Below are 21,535 nucleotides of genomic sequence, written 5' to 3' on the forward strand. Positions count from 1 at the left end.
GGCCCATTGTTGGCAAGGGAAGGTGTGACCTCAAGGGAGATACAAGTGTGGAACTGGTTCAACGTCTAGAGGTGGAGGAAGGGGTCAAGGGGATGTGTTGGTGGAGAGGAGGGGAGTGTATGTAGAGGTTTTTTAAATTAGGGAATTTAACATTCATACCGCTGGGTTGTAAGCTCCCCAAGTGAAATATGACGTGCTGTTCCTCCAGTTTGTATGTGGCCTTACTCTGGCAATAAAGGAGGTCCAGGGCAGGAAAGGCAGTGTGAGCATGAGTGAAGGGGAGATAAGATGGTTGGCAACCAGGAGATCCCGCAGGTCTCAATTATTTGCTTAATGGCTTGAAGAGGGGAAAATATTTGCAGGGGCTCTAGACAAAGAGCGGGAAAGTTGAGCTAATTAGAGTCCTCTTTCAGAAGACATAGCATGGATCCAGATGGGTTGAAAGGCCTCTTGGTCTGCTGTATCACCTGTGAAATCATCAGAGAAGGATGCGGAGAGGATGTTTCCACTAGTGGGAGAGTCTAGGACCAGAGGCCACAGCCTCTGAATAAAAGAACGTATGAACTGAATGAGGAGGAATTTATTTTATCAGAGGGAGGTGAATCTGTGGAGTTAATTGTCACAGACTGCTTTGGAGGCCAAGTCAATGGATATGTTTGAGGCAGAGATGGACAGATTCTTGATTAGTAAGGGCATCAAGGTTTATGGGGAGAAGGCAGGAGAATGGTGTTGAGAGGGGAAGATAGATTAGCCACGATTGAACAGCGGAGTAGACATGATGGGCCAAATGGCCTAATTTTGCTCCTATAACTTATGAACTTTTGAAGAAGAGTGAGAGGCAAATGGTGTAACAGGGAGGACAGCTCAAATAATGAGGTTTGGTAACTGATGGGAGATAAGGAGTATTTCTACCAAGGATCAAAGGCAGTTTTCAAAGGGTAAGTGGATAAATGTTATCCAACTATGAGGAATGCAGATGAAGACGTGAAGCGAATTTGAATGATCACACAAAGAGCAAGCACAAAACATGATAGGTCCAAAGATGTACAGGTATGTAGGTTAATTGGCTGGGTAAATGTAAAAAAAAATGTAAAAATTGTCCCCAGTGGGTGTAGGATAGTGTTAATGTACGGGGATCGCTGGGCGGCACGGACTTGGAGGGCCGAAAAGGCCTGTTTCCGGCTGTATATATATGATATGATATGAATGGCCTCTCTCTAGTGCAGCTACACTCCATTTGATACAAATTGGAAAAATATATATAATTGAAACAAGATGTACTGCCTAAAAATAACCAGTATATAAAATTAATATAGAGTTGCTGCCTTACATCGTTTGAGACCCGGGTTTGATCCTGACTACGGGCGCTGTCTGAACAGAGTTTGTACGTTCTCCCCGTGACCTTGTGGGTTTTCACCAGGAGCTCCAGTTTCTTCCCGCACTCCAAAGACATACAGGTTTGTGGGTAAATTGGCTTTGGTAAAAAATTGTAAATTGTCCCTCGTGTGTGCTAGTGTAACAGGGATTGCTTGTTGGCTCGGACTCGATAGGCCAAAGGGCCTGTTTCTGCGCTGTATCTCTAAACTAAACATAGATAGGGTGGACAGTCAACCTTTTCTCTTTGCCAGGGTGAAAATGCCAAAAACTAGAGAGCAGATTTTTAACGTGAGAAAGGCAAAGTTCAAAGGAAATGTGCGGGGCAAGCTTTATTTACACAGCGGTAGTGGTGGAGGCAGAATAGATGGTAGCTGTAAGCTTTTAGATGGGCAGACTATTGGGCAGTGAATGGGGGGATATGGATCATGTGCAGGCATAGGAGAGTAGTTTAACTTGACATCATGTGTGGCACAGACATTGTGGGCCGAAGGGCCTGTTCTGTGCTGTGCTGTTCTATAGCGAGCGATGTGAATTGACAGTATCTAACATTGTACAGCTTCCAATTACTTTGATCGGGACATAATTCTTTTAGCTTAGAAGACATGATAGTTCTTTCAAAAGATTAACAACTGGAATATTGACCAGGCTTATCAGTGATTTGAGGCAATCGCCCAGACAGAACTGAGCGTTCCAATTACGAGACACAAGAAACTGCAGATGAGGCAATCTAGAGCAAAACACAAAGTGCTGGAAGAACTCAGCGGATCGGGCAGCATCTGTGGAAGGCGTTCCCAGTCGGCTGATGAAGTGTGCCGACCTGAATCGTCGTCTGTCCACTCCCTCTGCCGATTCTGCCCGACCCTTTGAGTTCCAATTAGTGCAGTTTAGATTATTATTCTCACTTGTACCGAGGTACAGTGAAAAGCTTTTGATTGCTTGCTATCCAATCAAAGAAAAGATTGTACATAAATACAGAAATGTACTCCACATTGCACAGATAAAGGATTAAGGGTACAACATTTAGTGCGAAGGCATAGTATTGAAATCAGAGAAAGTCCGCAACTCCCTGGTTAACTCATCACTTCCCACCCAAACCACCCCTTCCCCAGGTACCTTCCCCTACAACTGCAGAAGATGCAACACCTGTCCCTATACCTCCTCCCTCGACTCTGCCAGGGACCCCGACAGTCCTTTCAGGTTAGGCAGAAGTTCACTTGCACCTCCTTCAAACTCATCTACTGTTTCCGTTGTTCAAGATGTGGACTCTTATACATCGGCGAGACCAAACGTAGACTGGGCAATCGTTTCGCTGAACACCTTCACTCAGTCCACCTGAACCTACCTGATCTCCTGGTTGCTAAATTCTAATTCTCCTTCCCATTCCCACAATGACCTTTCAGTCCTAGTTCTGCTCCATTGTCAGAGTGTGGCTAAACGCAAATTGGAGGAACGGCATCTCATATTTCGCTTGGGCAGCTTACAGCCCAGTGGTATGAATATTGATTTCTCTAAATTCAGGCAGCCCCGGCATTCCCTCTCTCTATCCCTCCCCACCCAAGTCTCACAGGCTTCTCGTTTAACTCATCAAACAGCTAACAATGGCCTGTTTCCTTTATCGTCGTTACATCTTTGCACATCTTTCATTCATTGTTCTTTATCTCTCTGCATCACCCTCTATATCCCTTGTTTCCCTTATCCCTAACCAGTCTGAAGAAGGGTCTCGACCCAAAACGTTACCCATTCCTTCTCTTCAGAGATGCTTCCTGTCACGTTGAGTTACTTCAGCTTTTTGTGTCTATAGTCCGATTAAAGAAAGTTCAAAGGTCTCCAATGAGGTAGGTGGGAAGCAAAGAACACACTCTAGCAGATTAGTTTAGTTTAGAGATACAACACGGAAACAGGCCCTTCTGCCCACAGAGTCCATGCTGAGTAGTGAGCCCTGTACACTGGCATTGTCCTACACACGAGGGACAATTAACAACTTTACCAAGGCCAATTAACCTACAAACCTGTACGTCTTTGGAGTGTGGGAGGAAACTGGAGCACTCAGGGAAAACCCACGCAGGTCTCAGGGGGAAAATCCACCTCTACCACTGCGCCACCATGCCGCCCCAAAGCTCTATCCTACACACCAAGGTCAACTTACAGAAGCCGTTCAACCTGTAAATCTGAGGTATTTATTCACAAAATGCTGGAGTAACTCAGCAGGTCAGGCAGCATCTCGGGAGAGAAGGAATGGGTGACGTTTCAGGTCGAGACCCTTCTTCAGACTGATGTCAGGGGGGGTGGAACAAAGGAAGGATATAGGTGGAGACAGGAAGACAGTGGGAGATCTGGGAAGGGGGAGGGGAAGAGAGGGACAGAGGAACTATCTAAAGTTGGAGAAGTCAATGTTCATACCACTGGGCTGCAAGATGCCCAGGCGAAATATGAGGTGCTGTTCCTCCAACTTCCGGTGGGACTCACTGTGGCACTGGAGAGGCCCATGACAGAAAGGTCAGACTGGGAATGGGAGGGGGAGTTGAAGTGCTCGGCCACCGGGAACCTGTAAATCCGCACGTGTTCGGAATGTGGGAGGAAACCGGAGAACCCGGAGAAAACCGGAGAACCCGGTGACAATGGACATGGTCACGGGGAGAACATGCATACTCTGCACAGGCAGCGCCCGTGGTCAGGATCGAACCTGGGTCTCCGGCGCAGTGAGGCAGCAACTCTACCAGCTGAACCACTGTGCCTGATCAGTTCAGTTGCCTGATAACAGCAATTATCAGAGCGATCAGAATTATCTTCTATTATATGTTGTATTAGAATTGCATTAGAACTTTATATTATAATAGGTTATATTACAATTATATTGGAATTAGAATTAGGGGAAGACAGTCAAAGGGTGAGGAGCCGTGAACGTTGTTTACCTTGCCCACGTATAATGGGTCTGTTCCCGTGTACTCCTCCAGCACAAAGAACTGATTCCAGACCCAGCCCCTCTTCACGCGTCGATGGGCTTCTTGCATTTTCGGTGGTCGGGGCCTGGGCAAAGACAGCGAGGATTCCGACTGGCTGGTGACACCGAGTCCCAGGAAGATCATGGCAATGGCGAGGGCACGGCCAAAATGGCCCTCTCCGGGCTTCATCCTTCCACTCCGGACAAGGTAAGTGGGGGAAGGAAAGTCTGCAGCGAGCACAGCCACGGGTCCACTTGGCTCGGTAGCAATTGCCCCGGGCACCCTTGTCAGCCTGTAGTCCGGAGATAATAAATATGTCGCTGCTTGCTGCAGGAGAGACTCGTTCTTGCAGAATAAACGTTACTGAAGAGATGATACAATGGACACCTGGTACAAATAAAGACAAGAACTGTCAGTTAACTGCTTTGCCAGCCTGCTTCACCGTGTGATTTATCGTGCGAGGCAAGATCCAAATAAGCAAGACAGATAATAAGACTGAATTTTCAGGAAAGGACTCAACACTGTATACAGTACAAAATAATAGCCTTGGATTCACTGAAATAAACACGCATTATTTAGTGAGATGGTTAACACTGAAAAAAAAACCAATTGGTTTTGCCTTGCTGGATACCAAGTTTATTTTGGTGTCCATTAAATCATCAGGTTGTTTCAAAGTCATTTTCAAAAGCAAATTAGAACAATTTTGAACCATTTGTGCTTGTATTTCAAGTAGATTGAATCCAATTACAATTGAGATTTGTGTGGAAAGGAACTGCGGATGCTGGTTTATACCGAAGATAAACAAAGTGCTAGAGTAACTCAGTGGGTCAGGCAGCATCTCTGGAAAAAAAGGATGGGTGACCTTTAGGGTCAGGACCCTTCTTCAGACCTGACCCAAGACGTTAATCATCCTTTTTCTCCAGAGATGCTGCATGACCCATGGGGTTACTCCAGCAATTTGTGTCCATCTACAATTGGAATTTTCTTCAATTAGACTCTGAATTTACCAGAATGCTGCCTGGATTCGAGGGTTTCAGATACACAGAGAGGTTGGATAGACTTGGATTGTTTTCTTTGGAATGCCAGAGGTTGAGGAGAAACTTGAAAGAACTATATAAAATTATGAGATTATGGATAGGGTAGGCAATCTAGGGTAGGGCAGCACGGTAGCATAGCGCTGTTGCTGCCTTACAACGACTGCAGCACCGGAGACTCAGGTTCGATCCCGACTACGGGTGCTGTCTGAACGGAGATTGTACGTTCTCCCCGTGACCTGCGTGGGTTTTCTCCGACATCTTCGGTTTCCTCCCACACTCCAAAGACGCACAGGGATGTAGGTTAATTGGCTTGGTGTGTGTGTAAATTGTCCCTGGTGTGTGTAGGATAGTGTTAATATGCTGGGATCGCTGGTCGGCACGGACCCAGTGGGTCGAAGGGCCTGTTTCCGCGCTGTATCTCTGAACTAAACTAAACTAAACAGTCAGAACCTTTCTCCCAGGTTGGAAAAGTCCAACACTAGAAGACATAGCTATAATTTGAGAGGGGTAAATCTTAATGGAGATGTGCAAGGCATTTTTTTCACATAGAGAATGGTGGGGGCCTGAAACGCATTGCTAGGGGAGGTGGTGGAGGCAGATACGATAGTGGTGTTTAAGAGGCTTTTAGACAGGCACATGGAAATGCAGGGAATAGAGGGATTTGGATCATGTACAGGCAGATGAGACCAGTTTAACTTGACATCATGTTCAGTACAAACATAGTGGGCCAGTTCATGAGCTGTACTGTTCTACGTTCTATGTTCAAGATTTCGGATTAGTTTCTTTCAGCCAGCTCTAAGTTCTAGAAAGATTATTTACATATTTTCATCTTTTTATTATTTATAACTTTATTTGTCATGTATTTACGGAAATGTTGGCTTCGTGCACTACAGAATTATTTTGTTATGTCTGCATGTGATTTAGTAAAGAATTGATTCAGTGTCTTGGTTTGTTGGAACAGGCAAATATTCTTCGCATGGAAATCAGAAAAACTGCAGATTCTGGAAATCTGAAATAAAAGCAGAAAATGCTGGGGAGAAAAAACAGCTGGTCAGGCAGCATCCGTGAAACCGAAACAATCAAGGTTTCAGATGGGAGATTTTTGTCAAAAGCCATTAAGGGTGCAGCGAAGATTTAAGAGGACTTTGCCAGGATTCGAGGAGCTCAGCAATCGGGAGAGGTTGGGTTGGCTAGGACTTTATTTGTGCAGGAGGTTGAAAGGTGATCTTATAGAGGTGTATAAATAGGGGAATAGATAAAGAATTCAGTCTTTTTACATGAATAGGACAGGTTTGGAGGGATATTGGACCAAAACGCGGGCAGGTGGGACTAGTGTAGCTGGGACATGTTGGCCAGTGTGGGCAAATTGAGCCGAATGGCCTGTTTCCACACTGTATCACTCTATGACTCTATGGCCCTTTTCCAAGGATAGGGAATCAAGAACCAGAGGGCATAGGTTTAATGGGAGAGAGGAAAGCTTTTAATCTGTCTGAAGGGCAACATTTTCACACAGAGGGTGGTGGATGCATGGAACGAGCTGCCAGATGAGGTTGTTGAGGCAGATACAAGAACAACATTTAAAAGACATTTGGCCGGGTATATGGGGAGGAAAGGTTCTGAGGGACATGGGCCAACGGTGGGCAAATGAAACTAGCTTTAGTGGCATATTGGCAAGCACAGACAAGTTGGGTCGAAGGGTCTATTTCCATACTGTACGCCTCCGTGTTTACTTCATTTCAGGGGGTATGGGGAGAAGGCAGGAACGGGGTACTGATTGTGCATGATCAGCCATGATCACATTGAATGGCGGTGCTGGCTCGAAGGGCCGAATGGCCTATTCCTGCACCTATTGTCTATTGTCTATTGACCTGATGAGTGATTCTCGGGTTGTCTGCTTCTTTCTGAGGATTTTCACTGATTGCTATTCAGAACATATGGATATCTGGCTTATATTTATATTACCAGTGGATTATGAAGTTTAGAAGTTAAATTGTAGATTTTAGACTTTAGAAATTGCAGCATGGAAACAGATCCTTCTGCCCACCGAATCCACGCCGGCCAGCGATCACCCCGTACACTAGCACTATCCTACACACTAGGGACAATCTCGTTGTACCCCTGTACAATGACAATAAAGATATATTGGATTGTTTTGTAACCCGTATGTTTTTGGAGTGTGGGAGGAAACCAAAGCACCCGGAGAAAACTAACACGGTCACAGGGAGAATGTCCAAACTCTGTACAGCACCCGTAGTTAGGATCGAACATGGGTCTCTGGCACTGTAAGGCAGCAACCCTACCGCTGCACCACCGTGCCACCCTTGAAGGCAATTAAGACATATCCTTACAGTTGTACAAATACATGAGTTGTCACATAGCAGAGAGAAACCAAAGTGTGGGTGCGTGATTAAAGGATAAAAAATGATTACCAAGGAACTCTGCAACAGACAGAAAATATAAGCCTCTTAATAATGAGTCAAGTCTTTATCATCTTTAGAAAGAACTCTCCTAATTGCACTTTCGCACAATCTAAAACGAAATTGCAGCAGTCCCCTAAATGTCAGCTCTGCGTACTGCATTAGCGTGCTCCAATTGGTTTAGATCTCAAAGATGCCGTCAGGCTTACAGTTGCAATCGAGCGCTTAATTAGATGGGAAGCCCAGGGTCCTGGAAGGATATGTGCAGGCAAAGTCACTTGGTGTGTGACCAGTGCCTCCCTGAAAGTGGCAATGCATCAAGACTGAGTCGTAAAGGAGTGTGGTATGCTGCCTTTCATAGGTCAGGCCAGTGAGTGTAACAGACAGGAATAGATCGGGCAATGGAATTGATAAGGTAGCCACAAAGAATATCTTGCCCAGAGAAGGGGGATCGAGAACCTGAGGACATAGGTTCAAGGTGAGGGAGGAATAATTTAATGGTAACCCGAGGGGTAACTTATTTTACACAAATGGTGGTGGGTGTGTGGAACGAGCTGCCGGAGGAGATAGTTGTGGCAGGTACTATCGCACCGTTTAAGAAACATCTAGACTGGTACATGGATAGGACAGGTTGGGAGGGATATGGGGCCAAAGCAGGCTGGTGGGATTTGTGTAGACAAGGCATGTTTGCCATTGTGGGCAGGTTGGGCCGAAGGGCCTGTTTCCACGCTGAATGACTCCATGACTCTATGACTCTCAAACTTCACGTAAATTCTCTGTAAGATCACCCCTCTTTCTCCTGTGCTCCAAGTAACAGTCCAAGCCTGCTCAACCTCTCCCTAGAGCTCAGGCCCTCAGGTACTGCCAACATCCTCGTAAATCTTCTCTGCACCCTTTCCAACTTAACAACATCTTTCCTATGACACGGTGCCCAGAACTGAACACAACAGAAGATTTTCATTGGAGACCCTCGGACTATTTTTAATTGGCCTTTACTTGACTTTATCTTGTACTAAACGTTATTCCCTTTATCATGCATCTGTACCCTGTGAATGGCGCAATTGTAATCTTGTATTGTCTTTCCGCTGACCGGTTAGCACGCAGCAAAAGCTTTTCACTGTACCTCAGCGCACGTGACTATAAACTAAACTAGACTAAAATAGAATAGGTTAAGATTGATTTGGCCCCAAGACCTCTAATCATGCACTTTATCAGATAAAACTGCCCCCCCCCCCCCTTGACTTGGGCAATGGTGCTACAGTTCTTGGTCTGTGTTGCAAGATGGGACAGGTCTTAAAGTTACTGTCCTTAAGGCCAAGAAAGACCTCTAACATCTTGTGCAGGAAAGAACTGCAGATGCTTTTTTAAACCAAAGATAGACACAAAACGCTGGAGTAACTCAGCAGGACAGGCAGCATCTCTGGAGAGAAGGAATGGGTGACGTTTCAGGTCAAGACCCGTCTTCAGTCTGCACTATGGAAGGAAACTGGCTGAGTTACTCCAGCATTCTGTGAGGGTGGTGGGTGTATGGAACGAATTGCCAGAGGAGGTAGTTGTGGCAGGTATAAGAACAACATTTAAAAGACATTTGGCCGGGTAAATGGAAAGGAAAAAATTCTGAGGGATATGGGCCAAAGGCGGGAACTAGCTGAGATAGGCATCTTGGAGTCTGAAGAAGGGTCTCGACCTGAAATGTCACCCATTCCTTCTCTCCAGAGATACTGCCTGTCCCGCTGAGTTACTCCAGCATTTTGGGTCTATCTTACTAACATCTTGTTGGGCTGTGAGCTAATAAATCCCCTAAAGTCCAGTAATGCCTGATCAAAGATAGTCCGAGGGTCTCCAATGAGGTAGATAGCAGCTCACAACTGCTCTCTAGATGTTGGTAGGATGGTTCAGTTGCCTGATTACAGCTGGAAAGAAACTGTCCTTAAATCCAGAATGTGCGTTTTCACACCTCTATACCTTTTGCCCGATGGGAGAGGGGAGAAGAGGGAGTGGCCTAGGAGCAACTCGTCCTTGATTATGCTGGTTGCCTTGACGAGGCAGTATGAAGTGAAAATGGAGTCCATGGAAGGGAGGTTAGTTTGTGTGATGGCCTGGGCTGTGTCTGCATAGTTGCTAATGACATCGTTAATGGATTAGTTTTCCATGTTTCCAAAATACCCCAGATTCAGTGAAGTTTACATTAGATTTGAAAAGAGCAAAAGCAATTCTTCGATTCAATAAGCAGGGAGACAGAAAGCAGAGAACTACAGTTAACATTTGTCACGGGGAAATATTGGAAGCTATTATTAAAGATGCCATAGCAGGGTACTTAGAAAAATTCAAGGTCTTCTGGAGTCAGGCAAAATCAATATTGTTTTGTGAAAAAGAAATCAAGTCTGACCAATTTATTGCAGCTCTTTGAAGAACGAAAAGCTTTGTTTAATTTAGTTTAGTTTAGTTTAGAGATACAGTGCGGAAACGGGCCCTTCGGCCCACGGAATCCGTGCTGACCAGCGATTCACACACTATTACCACCATTGGCACGATCACATCTCGGCGATCATACTATTGCTCTCCTTATTCAAGGAAGGTCGTTAATGTATTGGAAGCAATTCATAAGATCATAAAACAGAGGAGCGCAATTAGGCCATTCAGCCCATTGAGTCTGGTGTTGGAGAGTGTCCAGAGGAAGTTTACGAAAATGATCCCAGGGGTGATTGGGTTGATGTATGAGAAGCGTTTGACGGCACTGTGCCTCGACTCACCAGAGTTTAGAAAGACGAGAGGGGGATGGATGGGGAGGGAGGGGGGAATCTCATTGAAACCTTCTGAATAATGAAAGGCTTAGATAGTGGATGCGGAGAATATGTTTAGAGTGGTGGGAGAGTCTAGGACCAGAGGGCACAGCCTCACAAAAAAAGGATGTACCTTTAGAATGAAGATGAGGAGGAATTTATTAGTCAGAGGGTGGTGAATCTGTGGAATTCGCTGGCCACAGATGGCTGTGGAGACCAAGTCAATGGATATTTTAAGGCAGAGATTGACAGATTCTTGATTAGTAAAGGTGTCAGGGGTTATGGGGAGATGGCAGGAGAATGGGGTTGAGAGGGAAAGATAGATCAGCCATGATTGAATGGCGGAGTAGATTCAATGGGCTGAATGGCCTAATTCTGCTCCTATGTCTTATGATCTTATGAGCAAAGGGTGAAAGCAATTGAGTTTGCAATCACATCTGATGAATGACGGGTTAGGCTCAAGTACTCCTGCTCCTAATTAGTGAGGCACAGGAACCGGCCCTTCGGCCCACAATGTCTGTGCTGAGCAGGAAGCCAAGTTAAACTAACCCCTTCTGCCTGCATGCAATCCACATCCCTTCATTCCCTGCATGGCCATATACCGATGTAAATGGTTCTTAAACACCACTATCGTATCTGCCTCCAACATCCCTCCCCCCAAGCAGCTCGTTCCAGGAACCCACCACTCTCTACTTAAATAACTTGCCCTGCTTATCTCCATTAAACTTTCAGCCCTCTATTCTTCCATCAGCTCTTTGAAAGAGCCTGCAGTTAGTAACGTTCCTTTGCTGTCTCATGCTGCTGCAATATGTTTCCCTTTCAGGCATTCACTGACCAATTAACTGAGAGACTATTAACGGTGGCCTTTAAATGTCAACATATTCACTTATGGGGTTATCACTTCCTCCCCGTTGCATGTCGGGGATGTTTTATTCCATAAATGTCCATATATTCCCTGATGCAGGAAGATAGACCTGAACATTTTGCAATGTTTAACTTCGTTTAGTTTAGCGATACAACTCGGGAACAGGCCCTTCAGCCCACCGAGTCCGTTCGGACCAGCGATCGCCCGTACACCAGTCCTATCCTACACACGAGGGACAATGTACAAACTCTGCACAGACAGCACCCATAGTCAGGATTGAACCCGGGACTCTGATGCTGTAAGGCAGCAACTCTACAGCTGTGCAACTGTGCCGTGAAGTTGAAAATTAAGTGCGGCTCAGTCTGATGAAAAATAGTCTCTATTATCGTATAATCCACCCTGAGTCTTGAAAGTACACAAGGATCACACAGCACTGTGTGGCAGTCTCCCTTGTATCAAAGCATACTTGTGGCATATGCTACCGATAGCTTGTTAGCCACACAAAGACAAGAATTCTTTTTTTTGCAAAATATATTTTAAATGATGACATACTTGGCAGACACATGGACAAATATCTCACAGCCATTAAAGTGACTTATTCTAAGACGCAATGCATTAACTGTTACAAGCACACGGGTGGAGAAATCTACAAAATCTGTATACTAAAACTCTCGTTTGTTTGTTCCTCAACTTCAACCAAAACGGTAAACTATAGAGCGACAATTTTAGGCCTACCTTACTCACCGTCGTCCCTTTGTCCCTAATGGAAGTAGTTTCACTGAGATTGGTGTTATATTTTTAAAGTTATTCACATTTTAAAGTTTAAATCTATCTCCTGGGGAGGGAAGGGGAGGGAGGGAGGGGAGAGGACGAGGGGAGGGGGGCGGGAGGAGGAGGGGGGAGGAAGGGGAGGGTGGAGGGGGGAAGGGAGGGGGGCGGGAGGAGGAGGAGGGAGGGAGGGGAGGGTGGAGGGGGGAAGGGAGGGGGAGGGGGGAATGGGGAGAGGGGAGGGGGGAAGTGGGGAGGGGAGAGGGGAAGGGGAGGGGGAGAGGGAGGGGGAATGGGGAAGAGGGGAAGGGGGTGGGGCGGAGGGGGAGAGGGGAGGGGGAGGGAGAGGAGGAGGGTAGGGGAGGGGGGAAGGAAGGGGGGAGGGGGGGAGAGGGTGCTGCACCAATGCAGGAGAGGTTTGAGCCCAACGGGTCCACTTGGTCTAGTGTTCATTAAAAGTAACTTGAAAAGATATCACAAGATATCACACAAGTGGCATGATGGCACAACGGTAGAGTCGTTGCCTTACAGCGCCAGAGACCCGGGTTCAATCCTTACATGGGGTGCTTGTCTGAACGGAGTTTGTACGTTCTCCACGTGACCGTGTGGGTTTTCTCTGGGTGCTCCAGTTTCCTTCCACAGTTCAAAGACGTACAAGTTTGAAGACTAATGGGCTTTAATAAAATTGTAAATTGTCTCTAGTGTGCGTAGGATAGTACTAGTGTGTGGGGGTCGCTATGAATGGTGGCCACCATCTGGCATTGAGATTATTAATCAGAGTTTCATTGAGGGGACAAGAGATTCGATGATAAGAGATAGCTGGCTTTGAGACCAAAAAAAAAATCAGACAAGTTTCCCCAGAATCTGATTTGCAACCTTAGCTCTGTCGGGGATGGATTTTCAAGGAATCTATCATTCTTGTAGCCACCTTCTTGACTCTCCAGCTTAATTTCAATTGAATTTGGTATGTTAAACATTTCTAATTAAGTCTTTGGAATAAATGAAGTTACAGTACTAGCAACCTGGCACTGTGCTGAATCTTTTGGAGAAAGAGTGGTGTGTTAATGAGGCCTGGCGTTATTAATGTTTAAATCATCCAGCAAATTCTCACTGCTCGATTTACATCACTCTGCTCTTTGCAGAAATGTCCTCTTACTTTTATCTATTCTTCCCAAAGACTCCTCCCCCCCCCAAACTACCTGAAATCTGAAGGAATTGCTGAAGTTGTGTATCAATTGCATTTATTTAGGGAGGACTACAATATAAAAACAGGGATGTAATGCTGAGGTTTTTTTTAAGGCACTGGTCAGACCGCATTTGGAGTATTGTGAGCAGTTTTGGGCCCCATATCTGAGGAAGGATGTGCTAGCTTTGGGGAGGGTCCAGAGGAGGCCTACGAGAGTGATCCCAGGAATTATTGGGTTAACACATGTTCAGCGTTTGATGGCGCTGGGCCTGAACCGGCTGGAGTTTAGAAGGATGAGAGGGGACCTCATTGAATCTTACCGAATAGTGAGAGGCCTGGATGGAGTGGATGTGTTTCCACTAGTGGGAGAGTCTAGGACCAGAGGGCACAGCCTCAGCATAAAAGGACGCACCTTTAGAAAGGAGATGAGGAGGAATTTCTTTAGTCAGAGGGTGGTGAATCTGTGGAATTCATTGCCACAGATGGCTGTGGAGGCCGTCATTGGGAGTCTTTAAGACGGAGATGAACAGATTCTTGGTTAGTATGGGTGTCAGGGGTTATGGGGAGAAGGCAGGATTTGAGAGGGAAAGAAAGACTGGGGTTGAGGGGGAAAGATAGATCAGCCATGATTGAATGGTTGAGTAGTATTGTTGGGCCGAATGGCCTAATTCTGCTCCGATAATGTATGAACTTATGAATTGTCCCTGATCCACACTTCAGATGGTTAAGGCTGGGATCTAATGGTACACCATGTGCTAATTGATGATACAATGAAATTATCACAAATGCTGGAGTAACTCAGCAGGTCAGGCAGCATCTCTGGAGAGAAGGAATGGGCGACGTTTCGGGTCGAGACCCTTCTTCAGACTGATGTCAGGGGAGCGGGGCAAAGAAAGGATATAGGTGGAGACAGGAAGACAGTGGGAGAACTGGGAAGGGGGAGGGGAAGAGAGGGACACCTCCCACTTCCTCCAAACCCGAGGCGTATCTATGGGCACTCGCATGGGCCCTAGCTATGCCTGCCTCTTTGTCGGGTACATAGAAACATAGAAAATAGGTGCAGGAGTAGGCCATTCGGCCCTTCGAGCCTGCACCACCATTCAATATGATCATGGCTGATCATCCAACTCAGTATCCCGTACCTGCCTTCTCTCCATACTCCCTGATCCCTTTAGCCACAAGGGCCACATCTAACTCCCTCTTAAATATAGCCAATGAACTGGCCTCAACTACCTTCTGTGGCAGAGAATTCCACAGATTCACCACTCTCTGTGTGAAAAAAAAACTTTCTCATCTCGGTCCTAAAAGACTTCCCCTTTATCCTTAAACTGTGACCCTTTGTTCTGGACTTCCCCAACATCGGGAACAATCTTCCTGCATCTAGCCTGTCCAATCCCTTAAGAATTTTGTAAGATTCTATAAGATTCCCCCTCAATCTTCTAAAATCCAGCGAGTACAAGCCGAGTCTATCCAGTCTTTCTTCATATGAAAGTCCTGCCATCCCAGGAATCAATCAATCCCAGGAATCAATCTCGGTACTTCTCGGTACGTCGAACAATCCCTGTTCCAAACGTACACTGGCCCAGCCCCGAACTATGCCTCCGCTCCATTGACGACTGCATTGGTGCTACCTCTTGTACCCATGCAGAACTCACTGACTTCATACATTTCACCACTAATTTCCATCCTGCTCTTAAATGTACTTGGACCATCTCCAACATCTCCCTACCGTTTCTGGATCTCACCATCTCCATCACAGGAGACAGACTAGTGACCGACATCTACTACAAACCCACTGACTCCCACAGCTATCTGGACTACACTTCTTCCCACCCTGTCTCCTGCAAAAAGTCTATCCCCAACTCCCAATTCCTCCGTCTACGCCGCATCTGCGCCCGGGATGAGGTGTTTCACACTAGGGCATCAGAGATGTCCTCATTCTTTATGAAACGGGGCATCCCCTCTTCCATTATAGATGAGGCTCTCACTAAGGCCTCTATATCCCGCAGCTCCGCGCTTGCTCCCCCTCCCCCCATTCGTAACAAGGATAAAGACCCCTTGTCCTCACCTTCCACCCTATCAGCCAGCGTATACAACAAATTAACCTCCAAAATTTCGGTCACCTCCAAAGGGATCCCACTACTAGCCATATCTTCCCATCTCCTCCCCTTTCTGCGTTCCGCAGAGACCGTTCCCTCCGTAACTCCCTGGTCCACTTGTCCCTTCCTACCCAAACCATCCCCTCCCCAGGCACTTTCCCCTGCAATGGCAGGAGATGCAACACCTGTCCCTTTACCTCCCCCCTCGACTCCATCCAAGGACCCAAACAGTCTTTTCAGGTGAGGTTCATCTGCACCTCCTCCAACCTCATCTATTGTATCCGCTGTTCCAGATGTCAAATTCTCTACATCAGCGAGACAAAACGCAGGTTCGGCGATCATTTCGCTCAACACCTTCGCTCAGTCCGCCTTAACCAACCTGATCCCCTGGTGGCTGAGCACTTCAACTCCCCCTCCCACTCCCAGTCTGAACTTTCTGTCATGGGCCTCCTCCAGTGTCATAGTGAGGCCCACCGCAAATTGGAGGAACAGCACCGCATATTTCGCTTGGGCAGCTTACTGCCCAGTGGTATGAACATTGACTTCTCTAACTTTAGATAGCTCCTCTTTCCCTCTCTTCCCCTCCCCCTTCCCAGTTCTCCCACTGTCTTCCTGTCTCCACCTATATCCTTTCTTTGTCCCGCCCTCCCACCCGACATCAGTCTGAAAAAGGGTCTCGACCCGAAACATCGCCCATTCCTTCCCTCCAGAGATGCTTCCTGACCCGTTGAGTTACTCCAGCATTTTGTGATACCTTCGATTTGTACCAGTATCTGCAGTTATTTTCTTATACAATGAAATTAAATCATTCTGAGCCAAGAAAGGAATGATTTAAACAGTATCTTTGGAATTAAAGATACAGCATGCAAACAGGCTCTTTGACCCATTGAGTCCACGCTGCCCATCGATTACAATAGACAATAGACAATAGGTGCAGGAGGAAGGCATTCGGCCCTTCGAGCCAGCACCGCCATTCAATGTGATCATGGCTGATCATTCTCAATCAGTACCCCGTTCCTGCCTTCTCCCCATACCCCCTGACTCCGCTATCGTTAAGAACTCTATCCAGCTCTCTCTTGATTGCATTCAGAGAATTGGCCTCCACTGCCTTCTGAGGCAGAGAATTCCACAGATTCACAACTCTCTGACTGAAAAAGTTTTTCCTCATGTCAGTTTCCTCATCATCCATTGACACTAGTTATAGAGTCTTCGTCATACATTGTGGAAACAGGCCCTTTGGCCCAACTTGCCCACGCCGACCAACATGTCCCATCTACACGAGTCCCACCTGCCTGCGTTTGGCCCACGTCCTTCTAAACCATCCCTATCCATGTTCCTGTCTAAATGTTTCTTAAACGTTGTGATAGTTCTTTGTAACACGGCGAACAAAACAGAACAAATCTTTGTAACATGGTGAACATTTCTCTGTTATCCCACTGTCTCATCCACTCCCTACACACCAGGGACAATTTATAGCAGCCAATTAACCTACAAACCCGTCGTAGTCAGAAGGAGGGTCTCGACCGGAAATGTCACCTATCCATGATTTCCAGAGATGCTGTCTGACCCGCTGAGTTACTCCAGTGCTTTGTGTCTTTTTGCACGTCTTTGGGATTTAGTTTAGTTTAGTTTAGAGATACAGCGCGGAAACAGGCCCTTCGGACCAGCGAGTCTGAGCCGACCTGCGATCACCCCGTACAGTAGCACTATCCTACACGATTTGCAATTTATTGAAGCCAACTAACCTACAAACCTGTGCGTCTTTGGAGTGTGGGAGGAAACTGGAGCACCCAGAGTAAACCCATGTGGTCACAGGGAGAACGTACTAACTCCCTACAGACAGCACCCGTGGTCAGGATCAAACCCGGGTCCCTGACGCTGTGAGGCAGCAAATCTACTGCTGCGTCACAGAGCCGGCCCTATCTTATTCCATTTTTGCATCCACTCTGAGACCAATTGGTCACTAGTGAGACCAATTAACCTACTATCCTACAGGCCTGTGGAGTGTGGGAGGAAACTGGAACACCCAGAGGAAACCCATACGGTCACAAGGAGACCGGACAAACTCCACACAGACAGCAGCCGAGGTCAGGATCGAACCAGGGTCTCTCTGGCGCTGTGAGGCGGGCTCTACCAGCCCCGTCGCTGTACTGCTGTGACTATTGCTTCACATTCGTGCACTTGCAGTCTCTTGCCTCTCATGTTACAAGAAGGATGTGCAGACAATGACAGAAAGTTAAATCAGAACAGAAAAGATGCAGAAATAAAAGTTTGATTAACGGGGCTCGCTGTGGAATGCCACATTCTAGCCAGATCTTTCCAGTTAACTTTATTCTGATGATTATTTTTTCTCTCCAAGCAGAAAACAGGCAGGTCTTTGATGTTCCATGTAAAGTGTCAATGTTTAGTTTAGTTTAGAGATACAGCGTGTAAACAGGCCCTTCAGCCCACCGAGTCCGTGCCGCCCAGCGATCCCCGCACATTAACACTATCCTACACACACTAGGGACAATTTTTACATTTGATTAACCCAGCCAATTAATCCACATACCTGTACGTCTTTGGAGTGTGGGAGGGAACTGAAGATCTCGGAGAAAACCCACGCAGGTCACGGGGAGAACGTACAAACTCCGTACAGACAGCGCCCGTAGTCAGGATCGAACCTGAGTCTCCGGCGCTGCATGCGCTGTAAGGCAGCAACTCTACGCCTGCGCCACCGTGCCGGCCGTTTTATTCTGCAGTTGCATATGTGATAAATAAATCACCATTGAACCATTGAAGAAAAGACAAGGAAGGGTGAATGCTCAGAATGTGCACAAAACAGCCCAGATCAGATCGCCTACGTGATCTCCCGGATGCTAAACACTTTAACTCCCCCTCTCATTCCCACACTGACCTTTCTGTCCTGGGCATCCTCAACTGTCACAGCGAAGCTCAACGCAAATTGGAGGAGCAGCACCTCATTTTTTCGCTTAGGCAGCTTACAGCCCAGCGGAATGAATATTACATAGAAACATAGAAAATAGGTGCAGGAGCAGGCCATTCGGCCCTTTGAGCCAGCACCGCCATTCATTGTGATCATGGCTGATCGTCCCAAATCAATAACCCGTGCCTGCCTTCTCCCCATATCCCTTGATTGCACTAGCCCCTAGAGCTCTATCTAACTGTCTCTTAAATCCATCCAGTGATTTGGCTTCCACTGCCCTCCATTGCAGAGAACTCCACAAATTCACAACTCTCTGGGTGAAAAGGTTTTTTCTCACCTCAGTTTTAAATGGCCTCCCCTTTATTCTAAAACTGTGGCCCCTGGTTCTGGACTCGCCCAACATTGGGAATATTTTTCCTACATCTAGCTTTTCCAGTCCTTTTACAATTTTATATGTTTCTATAAGATCCCCTCTCATCCTTCTAAACTCCAGTGAATACAAGCCTAGTCTTTTCAATCTTTCCTCATATGACAGGCCCGCCATCCCAGGGATCAATCTCGTGAACCTAAGCTGCACTGCCTCAATTACAAGGATGTTCTTCCTCAAATTAGGAGACCAAAACTGTACACAATACTCCAGATGTGGTCTTACCAGGGCCCTATACAACTGCAGAAGAACCTCTTTACTCCTATACTGAAATCCTCTCGTTATGAAGGCCAACATTCCATTAGCTTTCTTTACTGCCTGCTGTACCTGCACGCCAACTTTTAGTGACTGGTGTACAAGGACACCCAGGTCTCGCTGCACCTCCCCCTTACCTAACCTAACACCATTGAGATAATAATCTGCCTCCTTGTTTTTGCCGCCAAAGTGGATAACTTCACATTTATCTATATTATACTGCATCTGCCACGCATCTGCCCACTTACTCAACCTGTCCAAGTTACCCTGCAACATCCTAACATCCTCTTCACAGTTCACACTGCCATGCAGCTTTGTGTCATCCGCAAACTTGCTAGTGTTGCTTCTAATTCCCTCTTCCAAATCATTAATATATATGGTAAACAGTTGCGGCCCCAACACCGAGCCTTGCGGCCCTCCACTCGCCACTGCCTGCCATTCTGAAAAGGACCCGTTTACTCATACTCTTTGCTTCCTGTCTGCCAACCAATTTTCTATCCATGTCAACACCCTACCCCCAATACCATGTGCTCTAATTTTAGTCACCAATCTCCCGAGCGGGACCTTATCAAAGGCTTTCTGAAAGTCTAGATACACTACATCCACTGGCTTCATCCATTTTACTTGTCACATCCTCAAAAAATTCCAGAAGATTAGTCAAGCATGATTTCCCTTTCATAAATCCATGCTGACTTGGACTTATCCTTTTACTACTATCCAAATACACCATTATTACCTTTAAGAATTGACTCCAGCATCTTTCCCACCACCGAGGTCAGGCTAACTGGTCTTTTATTCACCGTTTTTGACTTCTCTAACTTCAAGTAACCCTGGCATTCCCTCTCTCTCCTTCCCTCCCCCACCCCAGTTATCCGACTAGTTTCATTGTCCTCCTGATTACTTTTTCTGACTGTGCCTCCTTCTCACCTTTCCCTCAGCCAACAATGAACCATTCAACATTTCCTTAAACATCGTCTGCTTTGATCTATCATTTTCACATCCTCCCCTTTCATATATTTGGTTTCCCTTTAGTAAGGGTCCAAGCCCGAAATGTCACCCATTCTTTCTCTCCAGAGATGTTGCCTGTCCCGCCGAGTTACTCTAGCATTTTGTGCCCATCTTGGTGTAAATAAGCATCTGCAGTTCCTTCCTACACACTCCAGATAAGATTAGGCCAGGTGGACTATGTATGTCTTAAAACAATGACATTACAGGACAGCTCCACTTTGTGTAGGAATAAAAATTGACAGTGGCGCAGCGGTAAAGTTCTCCCTTACAGCACCAGAAACCCGAGTTTGATGCTACGGGTGTTGTCTGAACGGAGATTGTATGTTCTCCCTGTAACCTGTGTGGGATTTCTCCGAGATTTTTGGTTTCCTCGCACACTCCAAAGACGTACAGGTTTGTAGGTTATATATATATCATATCATATCATATATATACAGCCGGAAACAGGCCTTTTCGGCCCTCCAAGTCCGTGCCGCCCAGTGATCCCCGTACATTAACATTATCCTACACCCACTAGGGACAATTTTTACATTTACCCAGCCAATTAACCTACATACCTTGGGTTGTGGGCAGGAAGGAACTGCTGATGCTGGTTTAAACCGAAGATAGACACAAAATGCTCAGAAGAAGTGTCTCGACCCGAACCGTCACCCATTCCTTCTCTCCAGTGATGTTGCCTGCCCCGCTCAGTTACTCCAGCATTTTGTGCTCTTTCCAGGTATGTAGGTTAATTGCTTTGTGTAGATGGAGAATTGTCCCCAGTGTGTGTAGGAAAGTGTTAATGTGCGGGGGTTGTTGGTCGTTGCGGATTCAGTGGGCCGAAGGGCCTGTTTCCGCGCTGTATCTCCAAAACTAACACTAAAAAAATGACATCAGCCCTATCGCCAATGATCAAAAATAGTCATCAGAGATCTCTCGCGGCTGTAACGGATTGAGTTAGGAAGATAAAATTCTCTGAACCCTCAGATACAAAAGAATAGTGTCTTCAACATAACGTTACAGTGTGATTGGTAACAGCATTAGAAAGTGTACCCTTTCATATTCTCCCCCCCCCCATCCCCCCAGAGTAGTGTTCAACTCAGACATTTTATCTTTAAATCAAAAATTAATGTTGATGTATGCAATGGCTTATGTATAAAGCCTTAATTATCTTTTATTTAAAATGTCATTCTTCCCCTTGGAAATTATTCGCTAAACTATAAAGGTTAATCATGTAGATTTTTAAAAAGTGAAATAAAAAATCCCAAGGTCGCGGGATGTAAATCTGATAGTGAAGGTGACTAGATAATATTCATCTGTTTCTGCTATGATAAGCCGATGCTGCATTACTGCGGCCTCATTAGAGGTTACCCTGTGACAGTGCCTCAGGAAATAACACTCAGGGACCACCTATTGTGTTTGAATAAAGGTGGATAGAAGATTCCTCTTGCATTAGAGCTTTATGT

The 21,535-nt window shown here is 46.2% G+C and overlaps 1 protein-coding gene across 1 annotated transcript in view; it reads right to left on the minus strand.

Moving 5' to 3' along the window:
* The window catches only part of cdh7a (cadherin 7a), a 150,574-nt gene that overhangs the window by 95,492 nt on the left and 33,547 nt on the right, over positions 1–21,535 (minus strand). The window contains exon 2 of the mRNA XM_078398053.1: positions 4,290–4,706. Within this exon, the coding sequence (XP_078254179.1) occupies positions 4,290–4,508 (219 nt within the window). The 5' untranslated portion in view covers positions 4,509–4,706. The remainder of the gene's footprint in view (positions 1–4,289; positions 4,707–21,535) is intronic.

This window comes from Rhinoraja longicauda, chromosome 4 (assembly GCF_053455715.1).
Source record: "Rhinoraja longicauda isolate Sanriku21f chromosome 4, sRhiLon1.1, whole genome shotgun sequence".
NCBI classification, from domain to species: Eukaryota; Metazoa; Chordata; class Chondrichthyes; order Rajiformes; family Arhynchobatidae; genus Rhinoraja; species Rhinoraja longicauda.